This window comes from Clinocottus analis, unplaced genomic scaffold (genome assembly GCF_023055335.1).
Source record: "Clinocottus analis isolate CAN_PGR_092001 unplaced genomic scaffold, fCliAna1.0.p SCAF_6, whole genome shotgun sequence".
Lineage (NCBI taxonomy): Eukaryota > Metazoa > Chordata > Actinopteri > Perciformes > Cottidae > Clinocottus > Clinocottus analis.
Window position 1 is genome coordinate 4612185 of NW_027176218.1, and position 20753 is coordinate 4632937.

Genomic DNA, 20753 nt, shown 5'->3' on the forward strand with positions numbered 1-20753 from the left:
GAATATGGAAGTTCAAAGTAGCGGTGAACGTGTTATTTTTCCTTACTCTTCCCCCCTTCGCGGTGATTGCAGTGTGAAAGGAATTCGGTGAAACGAGGAGATTTTATTTGGATGGAAACTCCGGCCCGTGGCTTACCTTGACCCAGCTCGGAATAAACGGTCGCCCGAAAAATCTATAAGACAGGTTTCACCCTCCAATGAAAGCAAATTATGGAATAGATGAGCTGGTAATCAAATCCTTCATACGCCAAGGAAGCAGAAAGCAGACCAGAGCATAATGAAATGGAGTATTCTTTTTATTATTTACAGAAGAGCTACAGTGCAGAGGGTGTGCGTCAATATCATTTGCAATAATTTCCATCCATCTGAACGACAACAACCTCGCTCTGCTTTTTCTTATTGCGCCAACGAGCCGACATGTTCCAGGTTGATCTTTCCACGTGGTAATAAATACAGTACAATAAGGCAATGTTTCTATTTACAACTCTTATAAAACTGTACAGGAGAATAGACTAGCCACAAAACTAAAGTGCCTTTAAAACACAACCACTTTATTCAATGTGAGATAAATAAATAGCTATAGTTTTCAACCACGGCAAACATGAAAATACATACTAGTGCTGAGAGAACGCCTCTCTTCCTCCCTCTGTCCTCGTTCACCCGGTTTTGTGTGAGCGTCCGTCTCTTCGGGAGTGCGCGTGCTATAATTATGGGATGCCTTTCATACAGTAGCTACATAGTTGACTTGTTTTCTATTTTCTACTTCATACGCGCCTCGGCGTCCCGTCCGATACACACCACGAGCACATGGAGCAACAAGTGACAGCATTGTCTTCGATGGTATCCTGATATTTCCAAACCTTTCACACAGAGTGAGTGCGCCTGCCCCCCCCCCCTCCACCCTCTCCTCCACCCTCTCCTTCGAGCTTGCTGTTTAAATTCTGCACATTTTCCAGTGTTTCTTTTCATTAGTCGCTCGCAGTGAGTAATCTCCCCTTACCAGGAATTCAGCACTTAATTAGCTTCCGCAGAGCAAAAATAATCAGAGCTTTAATGGGGCAAATTTATTTCAAATTGCACACAGCGGCGTGAGCCCCCCCCCCCCCCCGAAGAGGGTAATAGAGGATATTAAGCAGGGTGGAGTGAGTCGTGGTGGTGGTGCCGCCCGACAGTGGTTGAGATTGATCCGCGCAATGAAAACCCCGCGGTGAAGCAAACGGACTGTTTCCCTGTAACGCAGCACCGGCCCTGTCTGTCATGGCAGTTTGGTTATTTCCGTGAGCTCCAACGTTGCTGTAAATCAGCACGGCGTTACAGCCACATTCATTCCATGTCTCTTAACCCCCGGCCTTCTCATCCCCCCTCACAGTCAACAGATAATCGGCCCTTTTCCCCTCCGTGTGTCCTGCGAGCGAGCGCTACAAACAAACACCCCACGGCAGCCTAAGCACAGTTAGTCCTGATGGATGTGTGGCTATGGAAACAACCCCGTTGTGTACCGGGAGGGTGCGGATGGTGCCAAGATCATCAGAAGGATTCGAAGGAATGCCTCTCCGCCTTGACTGGACTCTCGCTTTTTCTCTGCACCTTCGGGGGAACCGGGCGCTTTGATTGCATTACGACTTCATTACCGGGTTAGTTAGCGTTGGAATGATATTTGGAGCAGAGGAATGCGGGCTCAGTGACAGGCCGCACATACATCTGACGAGTGGGATGGCGAGGCTAATGGAGGGGAATAAATGACTCGGGGGGGGGGGAGACCCGCGATGCTGGTGTGGAAGAGAATGCTACAATTTGTCAATATGAAAAAAAAAGAGGCAACAATCATTAGATGGAAAGGGGGGGGGGCGGGGTCAGTTTGCTTTCTTCCTACACCACGAATCCCGCGCTCGCCGAGCGGTCAATTAAAAGTCGTCGTCTTCTCGGTGCTCAAAAATGTCGGACTGCAGATGGAAGAGAGGGAGAACGGAGAAGGAGATATTTTGCAAGCTGGCCGACCATGTTGGGGGCGTCAGGGGGGGAGGGGCCTTTAAATCTCTCCTTCGGCGACGCCGGCGACGCCACCGTCCCGGTCGGACATCAGAGCCCGTCGTCGATGCTGGCGCCCTTGCGGTTCTGGATGGTCACCCTGCGGATGGAGGGCGTGGACGTCAGCACCGGCTTGGGAGGAAACTGCTCCATCAGGATCCGCAGAATGGAGTTCATATTCTGGTCCATCTGGTGGACCTGGATTCAACACGACGACAAAACACAAACAGGTCGAGTCAGCCGAAGGCCTCCGGGATCAACAATCTGCGCGTAAGTACAGTGGAGACGTGCATTACGAAGACAAACAAAAGCCACTTTTTGCGCTCTTGCTTCGTATCCCCGCCGCCTCTTTAATATGTTGTTGCAAACCCAATGACAGAGCAGCACAGGGTATAATGACACGGGAGCCTGCCAGTCGCCGTCTACCTGCTAAAGCCACTCATTAAAAAAGCTGTTGAGCCATATGATCCTTAAGTAGGCGGACAGACACTCACACACACGCACACACGCACACACACACACACAGGCTGCTGTTTATATGCTTTCCCAACTGTAAACACAGGTGTGTCACCCAGGCAGAGACGTCTCTGACAGGACGGAGCCGGCCTAACCACGGTGTAATAAGACGAACGGCCCCACCTACGCGATAGATGTAAACAGATAACGAGACCGTCTGGTGACATTCAGATGCAGCGCGGGCACGGCGACACGTACGCAGCCGACGCGTCCTCGCCGCCACAAAGCGTAGGCGCACGGACTCACTGCAGACACCTTGGCACCTTCGAAGGGACTGTCGACATCTTCACGGCCTCCGGGCCTTGGTTTTTAACGCGGTACTTAATTTACTTTTTTACCCTCCCGAAGTAGTTAGACACGCACACACATGTACAAATCGATATCCGCTGGTGGCTCCGACGGCTGCGAGAAACAGAGGAAAATGATGACGGTGGTGCTTTGTGAATCAAAGACTAAACAGAGGTGCACTTCAAAGAGCCATAACATCTCCCGCGCCGGATTCAGACTGCTGTCTCCACTCGACGCCGATAGCCAAGCTGCAGTTATTCTGGCTCGGGCGCAGTTAGATAGTTAACATCAATGGCGTTTTCATAGACTTAAGGGTCCGGCCCCTCTCTCTTCCCCGTCTTTTAGTGCGTGTGCCTGATGGATCGGACACTTTTACTGGCAGGGAGAGAGACGTTTAGCAGCTATTATTGTTGTTGAAATATGAGCCACCGCAGCGAGCGTAAATCTCAAACATCCCGGTGCGCCTCGGAAAAGCACGGCACGCCAATGATCATGGCTCGCAAGTGACTGATGAGTTTCTGGGTCTCGCGGCTGCAAAACGGATGTTTTGGAGTTGCGCGCGTCGGGGCTGACACGGGGTTGCGAACTTTAAAGGTCGTGTGCAAGGTCAAGCACGTCGGCCGCTGGAAAGACTCGACGGCTTTCGCGTAAAACTCCGCCACAACTGGGCAGAAACACACAGCGTGACAGAGCAGGCATAGCTGGATTTCTGACACTTACTGCTGAGGTTTCCTGCTAGTTCTCCGTCCGCAGTGCTTTCCTCTGTGATTGTACCATGACCTAAATAGTTGCGCTAAGTAGACGAAGCACGCGCTGGACCCGGATAAAGCTTAGAGAATAATAGGCTATCATAAACATGTTGGCCAGTAATCTACAGACTTATCAACATTCTCGTTGGAGCTTAAAATGGATCAAGAATTCCTCCTGCTGTGTGTGTTTTCTGCAAGCAGTGGACCCACACGAGAGACAAGAACATTGTGGGACAGGTGTGTTGTAAACACACACGTCTTTTTTGGCATTATTGCCCTTGACTGGGTGTACATGTGTGCGCTTTTGGGTGAGGGATGCAAATGTGCCAAACGCGCGTATGGGTGTGTCACCGCCGCTTGTGGACTTGTGTGTGGAATGACAACGTGTCCTTGTGCGTGTGTTTTCCAAATGAGAAACGCGACAGCAGGTGAGAGAGCGGGGGAGGGGGGGGCGGAGCCAGAGAGAGAAAGGACATTTGGGTGTTCGTGATAAGCGATGATGGGTCATTTGAACGGCCGCAGATTGTTCCGTCTGTTATGTAAATATCATTTTTATGACTGCCCGCAGTCGGCGTTGGTGACGGCCCGCTCGTGACCACTGTTCCCCTTTGCTGACGCGCTTTCTGACTGCGGTCAACACGCCGTACGACAAGTCGTCACGGTTTCCCCAGACTTTTTCTTTCGCCGCATCACATCAGTTTGTGTGCTTACGACAATCTGACACCTCTATAAGTAAAAAAACAACAACATATAAAATGGAAATTAGCCACTAGTGCAGACACATGCTGCTATGTTGTATTTAATTAAATATGGGTCGCTTGTGTAGTTCGCTGTAATTTACACGAGCTTCTCTTAATTGGTGGTGACTGAAGGGGTATTGTGTTGAGAAGGGTTTTTTTGTGTGATCTCGTTCAGCGTGCATGGCGTGTAAACGCTGGAGTTGGGTGTCACCGCTGCTGTGTCATATAAACGCATGTGATGCAGTGACAGGTGACGCTCCAGCTGTCCGCGGCCCCGCCCTCTGACCACAGACAACACATGGGACAGTGCGAGGCCGGGCCGACTCACTGGCCTTGAGATCCCCTTTCTATTTTTTATGAACAATATGAATGAAGCCCAACACAATAAAGTATATTGTCTTCGTCACCTGAAGATGTGATACATTACACACACAATCATACGACTTCTTTGTTCACTAAATACGGGAATGTCTTTCTTGGACTCACTCCGAAAGAAAGTTGAAAAATACATTAGACATAGGGCTGATGACTTGATGTGAGTTATCCATTTGTTTTTATTTGTAATCCATCTACTGCTTGATTCTTCGTGAAAAATGACCCTGACAATTTTTGAGATTTAAAAAATATATATAAAAAATGAGCATCCATTCCAAAATCCTTTAAAAAGAGTTACTTCATAAATATTTAATAACATATAAGTGTAAGTTCATGAAGATAAGTCTCTGTTATTCTGTTAAATCAGACACTAATGGCACGGCGCTGTGTATTACATCTTTTTTCAACCCCCCCAAAAAATGATTTTCCACTGGTTGGGTTGCTCTCCACATCGCTTGCTTGAACTGAAATCTCACGTACTTCCAACCATCACAGCGGCCGCTGGAGACACGTACAAGTATGGAGACAACGGTGGGGAGGAGCCGGGACGTCTGTTCCCACGGGAACACCCTTCCTGACCCGCTTCCTGTCCTCCACCTGCGGCTGTTTGTTTGTTATCTGGTGCACGACAACAAACACATTCAAGTAGACCAGCGGCCTCGCCCCACTTTGGAGGAAGCAAAAATGTTCAGGCTCCACTGCCCCGACAACATGGGAACAAAACGGTCCAACTTGTTGAGACTCCTTCATCCGTGCTTTTTAAATTAAGAGATTAAAGAAAATTTAAATCCCTTTCAAGTCAAGCAGATTGCTCCATCTGACAAAAACTAATGACACGTGCAATCACTTTGTTAAAACAATGCAAATGTGCAAAAAATAACTCATATTTGGCAAAAAGATGACCAAGGAAGCCGGTTGGGTCCCTGTTTTCTCCCCATAGTTTCACGGTGAAGTGTCCTTGAGCAAGACACTGAAGCCCCGGAGCTTCACAGCAGCACAACGCCCCTTAATTACTAAGGATGATGGGTAAAATGCAGAGAATAATCCCCCTACTGTGGGATTCATAAAGGATTCAAAAAAAAAGAAGAAAAAAAAAAGATTTTCAATTTCTTTTTTAAGTGTCTGCATCCCCCAGCGCCCCACCTGTAATACCTCCGCGCCCCACTAGAGGGTCGCGCCCCACAGTTTGAGAACCATTGAAGTAGACGGACGAAGACTCGCGCAGCGCGTTCGGGGAGCAGCTCGTGGCCGCCGGCCCGTCACCTAGCAAACAACAAATAAACAAGGCGCGTAATGAGGGAACGCATACTTGTCAGAACATTAACCGTGGGAACCGAGAGCGGTCGGGGTGAGTGGAACAGCGGAAAACTAATAAAGAGCTAAACGTCTTAGCGACACCGCAGAGTGAAAGGCATCCAGAGCCAAAATGTCACAAACGAAGAAGACAGTTTGTAAACCAAATGTTTCACGTGGACAGCCGCTGTGGCTCAGGACAGGACACGTCCCGCTTGTAGACATTCGTCAAATGAACTCAAAACCAAATGCACGATAAGATTCGACAAGATTATCTTTATTATCCCCGCAGGGCCCTTTTTTTTTTCTCGGAGACACTGAAGCTTCAACACAGAGGGCAATAAAAGCATCAAGTATGTAAACAAGAGCAGACATCAGCACATGTCAGTCACAAGGTTCCAGAAACACGTCCCACATGTCTGAGTCTGGCGTCTTGGGTTTATTTCCCTTTGTGTACAGGAAGCTGCGTATTGATGCTGTTTCGAAAGCTGTTAGATAGCAAATATATTCTCAACATATGCGCTGAATTTACAGCTAGAAGATGTGAAATTCATGTTGAAAATTAAGAGGAAGAACCGAGTTAAAGAGGTCAAAGAACAGAGAAGAGAAGAACAGAAGAGAGGAGAAGAAAGGGGAAAAGAAAAGCAGAGCAGGGAAAAGAAGAGAAGAAAAGAGAAGAACGGAGAAGAGAGAAGAAGAGAAGAACTGAGAAGAGGAAATAAGAGGAAAAACTTCGAAGAGAAGATACTGAGAAGAGAAAAGAAGAGAAGAACTGAGAAGAGAAGAACACAGAAGAAAAAAGCAGAAAAGAGAAGAGAAGAACAAAGAAGAGAAAAGAAGAGAAACACTGAGAAGAGAAGAACTGAGAAGAGAAGAACTGAGAAAAGAAGAAAAGAGAAAAGAAGAGAAAAAAAAGAACAGAGACGCGAAAAGAAGAGAAGAACTGAGAAGAGAAGAACAGAAAAGAGAGAAAAAAAGAGCAGAAAAGAGAAGAAGAAATAAACAGAGAAGAGATGATAAGAGAAGAACAGAGAGGAGAAGAGAGGAGAAGAGAGGAGAAGAGAGGAGAAGAGAGGAGAAGAGGCGTCTGCCTCCTCGTCCTCATACAGCGATTCACACCGCCATCTGTTGGAGGCTCGTGAGGCTGGAGTTGCTGGCGCCGCCGTCGCTGCTATTGTCGCACAACTGCTGACGAATGGAGACGTGACACGCGAGAGAGAAAGGAGATCCTGGACGAGGCCGAGCGAGCGAGCGAGCGAGCGAGCGGGGTCTTCTGGACGATGTCGCGAGTAGTCTTCACAGTTATTGCGGCTCTTTGCGGCGCGGCTCCCTCATCGGGGGGAAGCAGGCGAACACGAACACGACGACGCATCCGTCCGTCTCGCTCTCTCTCTCTCTCTCTCTCTCTCTCTCTGGGACAAGTCACCTCGAGGAGGACTAGAAGGAGTGGAGAGGAAGGGAAGAGGAGTGGAGCGGAGAGGAAACACAAGGGGAGTAGAGTAGAGGAGACAGAGGTGCAGCGCTGCCAAAAAGGAAAGACTACCAGCTCCAGGAATGTCCTGGCATGTGTGTGAGACGAGGCCCGCGCTATTCAGCAAAACAAGATTCCTGTCATTGAAATGCTCGCGGTCGCGCGACACAATGGAGACATAGCTGAGGGGACGGGAGGAGCGATAAGACGGGCGGGCGGGGGGGGGGGGGGGGGGGGAGGATCGCGCAGGTCACCGTCCTCGCATGCTGCAGTGAACGCGTCATGTGTTTTTTTTCCCGCCGCCGTGACCTCAAAAGGCTTCAACCTGCCGTTCACGCGAGAGGAGAGTTTTCCTCACAGCATCGCTCCGTCTCCGCTCTGGCTGAGTGCGCTTACACGACACCGGCGTGACTCATGATGGGGTCTACTATTGGAAGGGAACTGTTCAATACAAGTGGGGGCCTTTTGGGTGACAAAGCAAAACAGATCCACTTCAGCGCTTCACTTTCATGTCGTTTCAAACAGTCACTGCAATCCTGGTTACACCTGATGTCAACTCCCAATGATGCGGTGCAGCGATGAAAAGCCTGCTGCATTTACTCAAGACCCAAACCTCCTTCCTTACTGTCAAAGATGCTTTTCCTGATAGATTCCCCGACTAAAAATGAAGTTTACGATTGATTTGACCATATATGTCAATCTAATGGTACATTTTTGGCAGTTTAGAGTAACTTATTACAGTGTGTAGGCGGTCTAATAAGGTTTAATCCTGTTTCACTGAATGATACGAACTAAATAGGTATCTGCTTTTACAAACACTCCCATTAGTGGTACAATAAAATCTACTGGGTATCTGTGATAGAAGACAAAAGGAAAGTTAGGCCTTAAAGCTGCCATTTTAAAAAGAAATACGCTTAGAGTACGGGGAGATAATAACAAAACATTCCAGTCAATATAACCATCACGGATATTCTAAACACCTGGACACATCTGTACCTTTAACTGAATGCATCTTAATCTTTCTCGTGAACAGATATCCCTTTACAGTGTCTTCAGACGTCAGCAGCTGGACATTTCCCAAGTCCACTTTTTAAGGTGATAATAAGTCAATGTTTACGGCTCCTCCTGCTGCCCAGAAGTGATCAAAAATGATCCGGTAATAGCGCTCCGGATGAATAAAAGGCCTCCCATTCCAACTCAGACGTTGGCCGCTCTGGCTTCCTGTTTGCGGGCTGCCGTCTGGAGCGGCCTGCAGGTTAAAGGTGCTGTTGTGCTCCGGCAACCGGCAACGGGACGCCCGGCAATCAACGCCAAAGTGCGACATTGTGTGGAAATAATGATCGCAAAACAAAGCATTCGTGTGGGAACAGCCAGTAAAACCAAGAGCGAGAGAGAGAGAGAGAGAGAGAGAGAGAGTTATGTCCCACCCCTGTTGCCATGAAGGAATAATTCATAAGCAGCAGAAGCAGCATGAGGTCAGATGAGGTGAATTGCTCTGCCTGTCCACACAGCTCCTCAGCGCACCCGGACTGTATGCTCTTTGGGTTTCACCTACACACACACACACACACACACAAACACACACACACGCGCGATCCAGCATGTCGCTCGCAACACAATGGTCAATGCAGAAAAAGCAACAGAGGGTGTACACACTGGCCTCGCTGGTGGGCCAATAACAAGCTAGTATTACACAGAGGTCATCATTATCGTCGCAGTGACAGCGCCGCATGAATGGAGAATGGAGATCAGGGGAGGGGGGAGGGATGGAGGGAGGGGAAGAAGGGAGAGGCCAGAACGAGAGAGTAAAGGAAGAGAGGGAGTTCAATCATAATAATACAAAAAAAAAAGCAGAACAAAAGGGGAATACATTTGAAATTAAAAAAAGCAGGAAGAAGAAGAAAAAAGGACACTGCTGGCTTTTGTCTCCATGTTTTTTTTTTTTTGTGGAGAGGAGGTGGAGGGGGGGTGAGGGGGGGTAACGCTGACTGAAAGTTAGCAGGCCATTGATGTGCTGAATCAAGGTTTGTTTTTTTTTTAAATTTAAAACACTACATTGAGTGATCGCAGGCAACAAGCTATAACTCATCAACACTGATACATTCAGCGCAGCTGCACCCGGGCTTCATTTTTCAGAAGAAAAAAGAAGAGCGGTACCCTCACAGAGCACAGCACCTCCACTTCACTCCGAGGAAAAGTTGGTGAAATTAAGCTAAAATGATTTTTAGCTCGTGGAGCCAGCTGGATGAGGAATTTTTGGGGAGGAGGGGAGTGGGGGGGGGATCGTGCGAGGTTAGACCGTCTTCTCCTTCGCTGACACGCATTCCCACAACTAATTGGATGAATCCATCACTCCGCTCGTCTTTGCTTCCGACATTTCAATCGAGAGAAAACATGGCAGCTGTTCTCGAAAAAAAGGTATTTCATTTCCCTCAAGCTGTCAGCGGTTACATGATGGATTTAAGGAAAAGGAGAGGCGAGGCAGTCGCGCGATGATGAGTCACGTCAAGCTGAGCTCAGTTGATGCCCAGCGCATATTTGACAAGCGAAGGTCTTGTATCAGCAATTTGCTTTGAGTTGAGATGGCTACACCATGCCAGCGTATCAATTACGACTGTTCACAATGTGCCCCAGAAATGCTACAGGTTCGTACTTTGCAATTTCAGAGAGTTTTCACGGAGCTCGTGGAGAAAAAAAAAAGCGATCGTTGGTAATGACCGACATCTGTGACTGTGGGGCCTGCGGTCCCATCACTTCAACCAACAGACCGCCATTGTCATGTTCAGAAGAGTCGGGCATACGGACGCACACGCGGCCTTAAAACAGACATTCAACGGGGTGAGGGAGGTGTAAGATGGCTTCATGGCCAGCACGTGTCAGCTGGATGAAGGAGGAGAAAAGAGACTCACTCCAAAAAGGTGACCTTTATTAAAAGTTTCTTTTTGCTGCCTTTTTGGAGTCCGCTGGCCCCTCTTCTGGAGGAGGGGAGGAGTTTGTGTTCAGTTTCTGAGCCTGAACCATGATGAGGAAATGTGATAGCGTCTCATTATTGACGCGTTTATGCCACCGAGTGCGGCTTTCATGAAAGAGTGTGGGTAATGTGTTTTGTGTGTGTGTTTGATGCGAGATGGCATGAATTTAAAAGGGGACGACAGGAGTTATTACTCAGTTTAGTGCGATTCAGAGTTTGTGTGTCTGCGATGGCTTTGTGTGTTGGAGTTCGGGCTTCCTGCTGTGGCCCTCATGTCAAATTCCTTCACTTTTTCCAAGACAACTAAATAGGAGCACCACCATGACCTGAGCATGTTCTTCCTCTTTGGTTTCTAAAGGGCTAAACACTCTGGTTTCCATACGAGCGGCTGCAAACCACCAGCTAATGCGATGAATGTGTAAAAAAAAAAAAACCCCGTCAGTCTGGCGTATCCACGTGACCCGCCTGCAAGAAATGATGACCGCCCTTTCCATTTTCCTTTTTCTCTCAGAAGCTCGCTATCTTACCGAAATCCAAAATGGCGATTTTGTTTGTGCGGACAAAGCCGCAAACAAGCACCCTCAAAAGGGTGAGTCGGGGTCGTGCCTCGCCAGCGGAGCGAGAAAGAGCGAGAAAGAGCGAGCGACGGACTGCGTGAATGAGTCCTAAACCAACGTGTCAGCTGGACTCAAATTCACCGGCCCGGCGAGCTCCACCGGCGGCCTCGGTGCCAGCTGGAAAACAGAGCCGGGCCCGGCTCGGATTCGCCCGGGGGCCCGCTGCCAAGGAGAATGGATTCACTTTAACGCTGGCAGATACAATATGTCCTTTGTGTTTGTAAAAGCAGGAGAAAGAGATTGACAGAGGAAGAGAGAGAGGAAGACGAAAGGAAAAGGTGCGCGGGCTGGATCGGCGGGCGGTGCGGACGGATCGGGTCTGAACCGAGAGGAGGAGGAGGAGGAGGAGGAGGAGGAGGAGGAGGAGGAGGAGGAGGGAGCGAATGAGGGGAAACGGTGGTTATGTTGTAAAGAACAGGAAAACCGAGCGGGGAGCACCTGACGCACATGATAAGTATCAAGAGGCCGCGCCACGTGCCGCTCAACTGCAGCCAAAGCTCTTTTTCTGCGGGAGCGGCGGCGGTGATGGTGGTGCTGTGTGGAGGGGCGTGTGCACCGGGCTAATCTCTCTCCTGAGTGGGCCGCGCACTCAAAGCTGCTTTTGTTTCCGAAGGCTACTTTCATGAGGACGTACGAGGCCCCCCCCCCCCCCCTCCACCGCGTCCACTGCTCCTCCCCTCCTCCACTTCTCTTTTTTCCTCCCCTCCTTTTTTTTTTTTATCTCGACATTGTTCAGAGCACAGCCCTTCTCGGCGAAAAACACCGCGGGAGTTTGATTTGATTTGCCGGTCATTCTGTTTGGACGTGGCTGTGAGAGAGAGAGAGAAAGTGTGTGTGTGTGTGTGTGCATGTGTGCATGTGTGCATCCCCCCTCCCCATGTGGTAACGCATGCCCGTGTGTGTCCATGCGCATATACGTACGTTTTGGGAAACACTGATGGTCTTTCATGTTGTAAGAAGTTTTTTTTTTTTTTTTTAGAAAGCCATAAATCGAAACAGCCAGAAAGGCCGTCGGAGGCGCTTTGATGTCGTGTCGGCGGCGCAGTAGCGTTCTCGCACGTTGAGAGATGTGGGGCTCGGCGAAATGTTACCGCAAACAAAACAAATGTGCAGCACAAACAAGCCAAAAGAGATGAATTATGAGCAGGCCGCTGCCTGGAGATGAAGCCGCCGTCAGCGCAGGCGACGACGACGGGGGCGAGGGAACGCTTTTAGGGTTCCACTCCCCCGTGAATGAGAAGAGAAAGAAAAATGTTTTGGAAGTGCCACGGGAATATTTTGGCCGTTCAATTTAAAACACAATGAAAACATGAAGTGTAAATATCAAACATGAGGATTTATACGGCCTGGAACGGAAAGCCTCATTGCGTTTGTACTTGTTGAAAAAGCAACAGATATCAATGTCACATCGATCAAAGAGTAAATACTTTCACGAACGTGTGATTATTTAATGCGTTCAATTCTGCTTCAGAAGTTGCCAAATGTTAACTTAAGAAGGGTCACGGTTTTGGAGAGGGAGGGAGGGAGGGAGGGGTGAGCAGCGAGGGAGGAGGGAACGAGCAGTTGCCTGACGGAGCATTTGTCCTCAGAGACAGCTGGACATGATGATCTGCTGCGAGCTGGTCCCCAGTGTGGTGGCCCTCGTGAGGACAGAACACGGCGTCCCACACACTGAACCACGCTTATTTATGTTCACAGGAAGAAAAAAAAAAGAAAAGCAGAAGAACAGTAAACGTCACAAAAACACACACACACACACACACACACACACGCACGAATACATAAATATAGCGCTAGTTATTTCAGGCCTCTCGTCTCCGAGGAACTATTTCAACAAATTCAATGAAGCCAAACAGTAATATGTCTTCATCTGGGCTCTAACGTGGGAGGACGAGTGGCCGTCACGTGACTCAATCAGGACGCTGGGATTCCAGTCCCCCTGTCTCGGGACAAAACCTTTGAATCTCTCACACTCATCCGTTGGAAAGAAAGAAAGAAAGAAGAAGAAAACACACAAATACGAACATGCACCAGGAGAGTGAGACATGGAGCACCAGAGGAGGTTAAAGGCAATCTGTCTGTCACCTTGTCCACACTATGTATGTATGTGTGTGTGTGTGTGTGTGTGTGTGTGTGTGAGCGAGCGAGCATGTGTACGTGCACCTCGGCAAGCGATATTGAGTTAGCGTCCAGGGTGTGGCCTCGCACGGGGTTCACACAGGGGAGTCTTTATAAAATAAGAAACCCCCCCCTCCCCCTCCCTCCTCCTGTTTTCTCACAGCCAGCTGCCACAACCACCAAATGCCCCAAGCACCCCCTCCCTCCCCATCCCCCCTCCCCTCCCGTGCCAGGCTGTGGTGGCAGCCAGCGTGGCATCGTCAGTCACCGGGGAGGTGCCGTGTTACTACGGCCGCTGTGCTGTAGGTCGGCCACACTGTGGCTTTGTTCTGGCCGTCAATAGGCCAGTCAGCCTGATATTATAAATGACAAGGGGGCGTGGTCTCGCTTCAGGGCCGCTGGTGAAATGGATACTAATGGCATCGTGGCGGACGCACGGAAAATACTTTCTCCTCAACAACGATGGTGCTGTTTGCTGAGGAACCAGGACACCTATGTCAAGAAAGATGAATCTCATTATTTTTTTTGTATTTCTTTTCCTATTAAGACTTAAAACGAAGGTTTAAGTGCGCCTTACGATCAAAACATATTCTCAATTTACAATTGTGTGAAAAAGGAAGCTAAAAATGACTGTTTGCTGCTGAATCAAATAACTATATTCATCATGTATCAGTTACTTTTGTCATTGCAATCTGTCCTTATACAAAAAATAGAACAGCCTCAAATGGAAAAAAAAACAAAACGTTTGAACAAACGATGGCATGTTTGCAGGAGTGCTAATGGACAGTGTGTACAGCGAGCATCCCTCCAGGGGTTACTGCACGCAAACTGTAAACCCGTTTCGACATGAGGGAGACACGATGCGACACACGCGATGTCAACAAGAGTCGTCTCGGTACAGTGGAGGGAGTTACAGATGATGTGTGTGTGTGTGTGTGTGTGTGTGTGTGTGTTTGTCTCAGACAGAGACACACACGCGACCCCAAACGCCAGCTGTCTGCCCGGCCCAGACAGTGGCCCTGTGCCTGGTGCCACGGCCCCCACGACGCAGTGCCAGCTGATCCACGGGCGCAGGAGTCGCCGTGACCCCGACCGACCCCCCCCCCCCCCCTTTCCCCTTTTAACCAGCATTAAAGCCCTTAATTCAGATAGAGAGCTTATTATACTGTACGACCACAGCTGGCCCCACACCCACACACAAACACACACACACACACACACACACAAACACACACACAAACACACACGCAGGCCGACAGAGCGGAGACGACGGCCCAGTAGGCAGCGAGAGAGAGAGAGAGAACGAGAACAAGAGGAGACATCTTGTCGCCCACTCGTCCGTTTCCAAAAATAGCATCCAACCCCCCCCCCCCCCCTACTCTCCCCCCGCCTCCCTCCACCCCCCCCCCCCCCCTTCTTGTTTTTGTTATGTTTCCCCCCCATCAAAGACGTGGACATGAGGAGTGTCGGTTGGGAGCCTCGCTCGGTCCAGGCGTTTGTTTGGGCTTTTTGAAGAGTGATGTTTTGATGGCGGAGGATGATTACGCAGGCCGGAGACGTCTGGTTGGCCGGTGACAGTGTTTAGAGGCGAAGACGATCGGTCAGACTGTATGAGGGGGAAACTACGTCGAGGTCAGCGAGGTCTGGAACGGGCTCCTTTAATGACGAATTATAAAGAGCAAAAATGTCAGAAAAATCTGAATGAAACTGCTTCCTTGTGGCGTTACCGAATGCCGCTGGAATGAGAGCTGGACGGACTGCTTCCCATTCACAGTGGACGGGGATGTCTGGTGTTATTCCAGAGCCAAATTTCATCAGGGCCCCATCAGCTCTGCTCGATGACCCAACATTCTTCCCTGTAGGCCAACACGGGGCCTGCCAGGCTCTGCAGACAAAACAAGACTTGAAACTGATAAGGCCAGATGAAACTATTCCACTCATTTGGCCGGTCACCGCAGCCTGCCCACTATCCCCTGTTGGCTACCTCGGCCTGGAAGCTGCTACTGTATTGGACAGTGGGCTGGTGCACGGGGATGGGTTGAAATAAGGATGGAATTAAGATTAAAATCGAATAATCTGATTGGACAAATTTAGAAGACAATCAGCCGAGACCGTTGCACTACTTTTTAGCTTGTATTCCTTCACCTTTCCCCAAGTCTGCAACATAAAGAGTCACGCTGCGTTAACTAGTGGTGGTTCCTGTTTGCACTCACATCCGAGGCGTCCATCATGGACAATGGAGGTACTGCTCAAACACTTGCTACCAGTCCTTTTTCCTCCTTCCCATCATTGGCGCATGGCTTGACGTGTTACCACACACTGTAATAGTGTAAAACAAGTGGCTGGACTTCTCTATCCTATAGACAAACAGCTCCATCGTGCCTTCTAGAGGTAAAACTAACTCAAATTTTAAAAAAAACACAACATCAACTGGGAACATTTATGTCGGATCACAAAAGCTTATCAACCATAAATAACCATTCAAACAATAAGAAAATGTGCTTCGTGTTGCAACTCATTCGCTTGTTGCCGTCCACATTGAAGTTCCTGCTTCAGTGCAGCCATCCGGTGTGTTTTCAGCATCCCAGGTATGCCAATAATGACCCGGGGAAGTGTGCTGGCCGCCAGCTTCACCTTGTTTCTTAGACCTCCGCATTCCGTGCGCGGGAACTCTTATCTGATCACCCCCGCACACGGAGGAAGGAATTTAATCACGAAATCAGTAACTACTTTCATTTTAGCTTAATGGAGGTCTGCGCGAGAGAGAGAGAGAGAGAGAGAGAGAGAGAGAGAGAGAGAGAGAGAGAGAGAGATGCACAGCTGCCTGGGTACAATTGCCCTCACAGTACCTAGTCACTGTCATTCGAGAAGGCCAATTGCCTCTTGTCATCATGGTAAAAGCGAGTAGTGGGGAAAGACACACACGTTAGCCCCCCTACACACACACACACACACACACACACATACGCACGCACACACATACATTTACGCACGCGAGCGTAGAAAATAGAGCCGTGGCGAGCGGCTGCCGTGAATGGCCGATACAGTGCTGCTCACACCACAGCTTCACATCGGCATCAGCAACACGGCCATTAATTTTGATTCACAGCTCGGCCTCGGTTGGGACTGAAATAGATCGCAGAGCATGAATAAGACAATTCAGGCGCAGACACGGGCTCTATGTGACGCTGGGCTCGTTTCTTCTTTTACAAGGGCGACTGGTGTGGAAAGCGTGTGCTCATGTATGAACTTGCAAGCAGAAATTTCTGCACACGCCTGCCCACAAGCCCTCTCACACACACACACACACACTCCTGAGCCAGCACACACACACACACACACACACACACACAGGCATATGTACAGTACAAACACTGAACCGCACGCCATCTCGTCCACCTGTTGTTCCCCCGCAGCGACGTGGAACCCTCCCTCGGCCTTCAAGCCTCCAGCTGTTGGGTCCGAGGCGACAGACACACACATATGTACACAGTCCAACCCCCCCCCCCCCTGACCACTCCCCTATCCCCCGCACACACACACACATACACACCTCCCACCCCTCCTCCTCATGCCAGCAGCAAACCAGGATGGATAGTATTTTTAGCTTGTAGTAAACAGAGAGGCAGGCTTTCATCAAACGCAACCCCCTGCCCTCGCTCTTGCTCTCCGTTTCCCTCCTTCTCCATCTCACACGATCTCCTCCGTGACCCCCACCTCCTCCATCCATCCATCCATCCATCCATCCCCCCGGTCCCGTCAAAGGAAGCAGTCAGGACAGTCCCCATTTAGCCGACTGTTGATCTAGAAGCAGGAAATGTCCGCAGGTAAATCTTTACAAGTGCTTTGCTGCACTCACCCTTCCTATTTTTAACAGCCACACCGCCGTGGCACACTGTGACCACTGTCTGCCAGAGAGAGAGAGAGAGAGAGAGGGACGGCTACTACAGGACATGCTGGAAATACACAGGCTGCGTGCCATGTGTTACACCTCCTCGCCCCCCAACTGAGTCTATTTTTGGGTTCAGTAAATAGAGAAGGTAAAAAAAACAACAGTTTGTGAGTAAATGCATTGAAAAGAGTAAAGAGGAAAATTGTACCGTCCACATCTATAACGGAGCAGTCATCACTTAGAGAGTGGAGGGGGGGGAAAAAAAGCTGATGTTGTGCAATTTTCTCCCCCCCGGGTGCGCACGTGCAATGTGAAGGGAGGATGGAGGGGGGAGGGGGGTGGGGAGCCACCCAAGTTGGGCAACGATGGCTGAATGCCACTCCTCTTTGCAGATTGTGGTTTATAATAGAGGGAATAGCTCGGTGTCACACATCAGGCCACTTGAGGTCACATTATCATGCCGCCTCAGGCTACATGACTCAGACAGAGCCGGCAGAGCGAGGCCGCCGTGCTCCACTGTGATCTCTGCTCCATCAGACCCACCTCATCACGCTTTTGTCCAGACCTCCGATGCTTTTTTTGTTGTTGCAAACTTGGCCCTAAGTGTTAACCGAGAGCTAATGCTCAGACGTATGAAAAGACCCAATTGATCCTTCTTTTTATGTTTTTTACTGCAGCGTGTTCGTCTAAAAATATGATTAGAGTTACGTTTCGTCAAGACGAGATAACACGATGAAACACACGTCCCTAAACAAGACTAGAGGACTTCAAATGGGAGTAGTTCAAAGGAGCAGATCTCTGGCAACAGGTAATAATAGCCTTTTTTTTTTGGTTCCATAGGATCGGGACACCCACAGCGTGCAATGTCACGAGCAACCACTGTCCCATTTCCTGATGCACGCACACAGGGTGAGGGGTTTTCCATCCGCCAGCCTGACATGGTTTACTTGAATCACATGATGGAGGTACACTGGTTTACGCAGAAGGCAGGGAGCCTGTCATCTGCAGCTTTTCATCCAAACCGCTGATTATGGTTGTTTCTTCTTTCAGCATTCCTCCCCGTGATATTAAAAAAACTGATGGGTAGACATTAAAAGTGGCTGCTTCCAAATAAAAGCATCCACGTGGTTTGCAAATTCATCCAGTTGAATGGGGAACGGGAGCAGCAGGAAGTGATGGAGTTGAATTAGAAGCAAAATAAAGCTGAGATACGAGTGTAGAGCAACTTTAAATTCAGATTTATGAAGCTCAACCTGGAGCCTTACAACAATTGACAAACATTTTGTGATATATAGTGAAGTTTTGTTACACGTAATCGTATATATAAAATATCCAGACGGGAGCGTCTGTCTTTCTGTGTCAAGTTAATCCATTAATGCCATAAAGAAGTCCTGCTCATTGAATAAAATGGATATATAAAATACATTACATTAGTTGTGTCGTTCTGTGACAGTTTGTCATGTGTCAGATGAAAAAAAATCCCTGCAGTTTCACGTTAAAAGAGATAAAAGTGTCTTCGCGGAATATTAACTCGAGGTAAGCAAAGGGTCACAAAAGAGGAAGCAAGTGAATTTAATGGGCAACACCAGTCACATTAGAGGTTTTTTTTAGTGTAAATGTGAGGAAGCCAGTTACGATTTCTCACTTCCCGGCATGAGTAAGCAGGGTTCAACTGGCTCCTACTTCCTCAAAATAAAAGCTTGAGTCAGGAGATGTCTAATGAGACTCATCCCGTCTGAAACCTCCGTGTCTGTGTGTGTGAATTCATGTGACCCAATACGTAGACGTGTGCGTGGAGGTTCCTGATTCCTGAAAGTCATATCTCTTTTCCTGACAGACACGCAGCAGACTGTCGCACACAAGGCCTTGTCTGGTGACACAGCACTAATGGCAGCGAGGGCGTATTGTGAAAACAGTGAGCCTGTATGCTTTGCTGGTTCCGAACAAGGCCGGCGGGTCTGAGCTCTGATCCTGATTAACCTCTCTGGAGCCAAACCCCCCGAACATCCGGACCCCTTCCCCGCCAGCACACGACTGAATCAAATACCTGGGATGATGTGTACGGGATCGGTGGTGGTGGTGGATGTGCACACGGAAGACAGGAGGACAGAAGAGAGCCGGCAGTGATACTCTCTTTAGATTTTAGTCCGCGAGGAGCTCGCGCTAATTAGCAGGAAGGAATCTCCCCCATCTTAAGACCAATGTCTTGATTCATTTTAATGTCATTATATGGAATTACACCAGCTCTCATCCAGGGAACTGTAATGATCAGCAAAACTCCTTAAAAGCCTGGATAATAAACACTTGACATGGGAACTGTCAGTCAGACATAATGGCGCCAACTTGGGCATTGACATTGAATTAAAAAAAACAACAACTTTTTTCACATTTTGAAAGATTTTATGAAGAAATGGAAATAATTCAAATTCAGAAAATTGTCAGTTGTAATACAGTGTTGGTTAAAATAAACTGCGGGTATAAAAATCTTTGGACGTAATTGAATTGGATTCATTTCAAATCCAGATGCATGAGTGTGAATATGTGATGTGGATACCTCTTAATTGTCTAAGGGCGAAAAAAATATATATCAAAGTCCCTTTAATCAAAATCAAGTACATTTCATAGTTGTGGCTGTGATATTTTTACACTTCTTCCGCCAGACAGCCGTCAGACATGAAACCACAGCTAATAGAAAACATATAAACACAAGAAACCAGTGACCAATGGCTTCCTTCAGCTAATTGGTTGGGCTCCAATGATAGGAAGGATGTCTATCCGGCTGCCCGTCTCGAAATATTTATAGGTCAAGAAACAAACCAGCATTGTCCAAACTAATTTTGTTTTCTTTTTTTTGGGGGGAAAAAAAAAATGAAATAGAAACGATTCAAACAAACACTGTAAACAGCTGAGGTGCTGGTGGGAACCCAAATGCAAATAAACACCTCAGGAAGGAAAGACAGAGTGAAGGCTTTTCCGGAACAAATCCTTGTCCAAACAGAAAGTCAGACAAGGATTTGTTTGTCTCGCCGGCCTCTTGACCCGGGCTTTGTGGACGGCAAACTCTGAGATCTGTTGTGGAGTTAGTCGGTTAGCTCCGCAGTTAGCGGAGACGGTTGATGACACTGCGGTTGCACATTAGGATCGTATCCGCGGCCTCTTCCTCTGCCTGCAGGACTCCTCGCCGCTCCCAGAGGGATGAGCCTCGTTGCGCGCGTCGGAGTTGAAGCAGCACATCAAACGCTTTGTAACAAGTTGGAGAAAAGCACGCCGACCGCTGCGCTCACCCTCACGAGATAACGACTGAGCGACCGTGAGCTTGAGATAAGAGGGAAAACCGGTTACTTTCGGGTCATTACTTTGAGGTATGTCACTTATCCAAAGCGTGGGGATTATTCTGGCCTGACCAATCTTTTTGAAGGCTAGAGCACTCTTGTCAAGGTCAACAATCATCTCTCCAGGGGTCAAATATTCCACTTTACTATGGAGACAACCTGACGAAGCCCTTTTACCCGTTCATAACTACAATATGTTTATTCACCCCGTTGCACAAAAACCTTCATAACTAATAAAACAGCATTTTCCAAACAGCTTGTTGAGTTGCTCAATGGTGGAAGTGAACGCACGGTGGGAGAGGACTCGGGCAGCTCCTTCTCTCCTGTACTTTACATCATCAACGAACTATCTAAGTTACGTCT

The 20753-nt window shown here is 48.6% G+C and overlaps 1 protein-coding gene across 1 annotated transcript in view; it reads right to left on the reverse strand.

The window, feature by feature from the left end:
• Nucleotides 1–1926: 1926 nt before the first annotated feature.
• The window catches only part of kcnq1.2 (potassium voltage-gated channel, KQT-like subfamily, member 1.2), a 155667-nt gene continuing 136840 nt past the window's right edge, over nucleotides 1927–20753 (reverse strand). Inside the window, exon 18 of the mRNA XM_068602992.1 lies at nucleotides 1927–2226. Coding sequence (XP_068459093.1) covers nucleotides 2080–2226 — 147 coding nt within the window. The 3' untranslated portion in view covers nucleotides 1927–2079. The remainder of the gene's footprint in view (nucleotides 2227–20753) is intronic.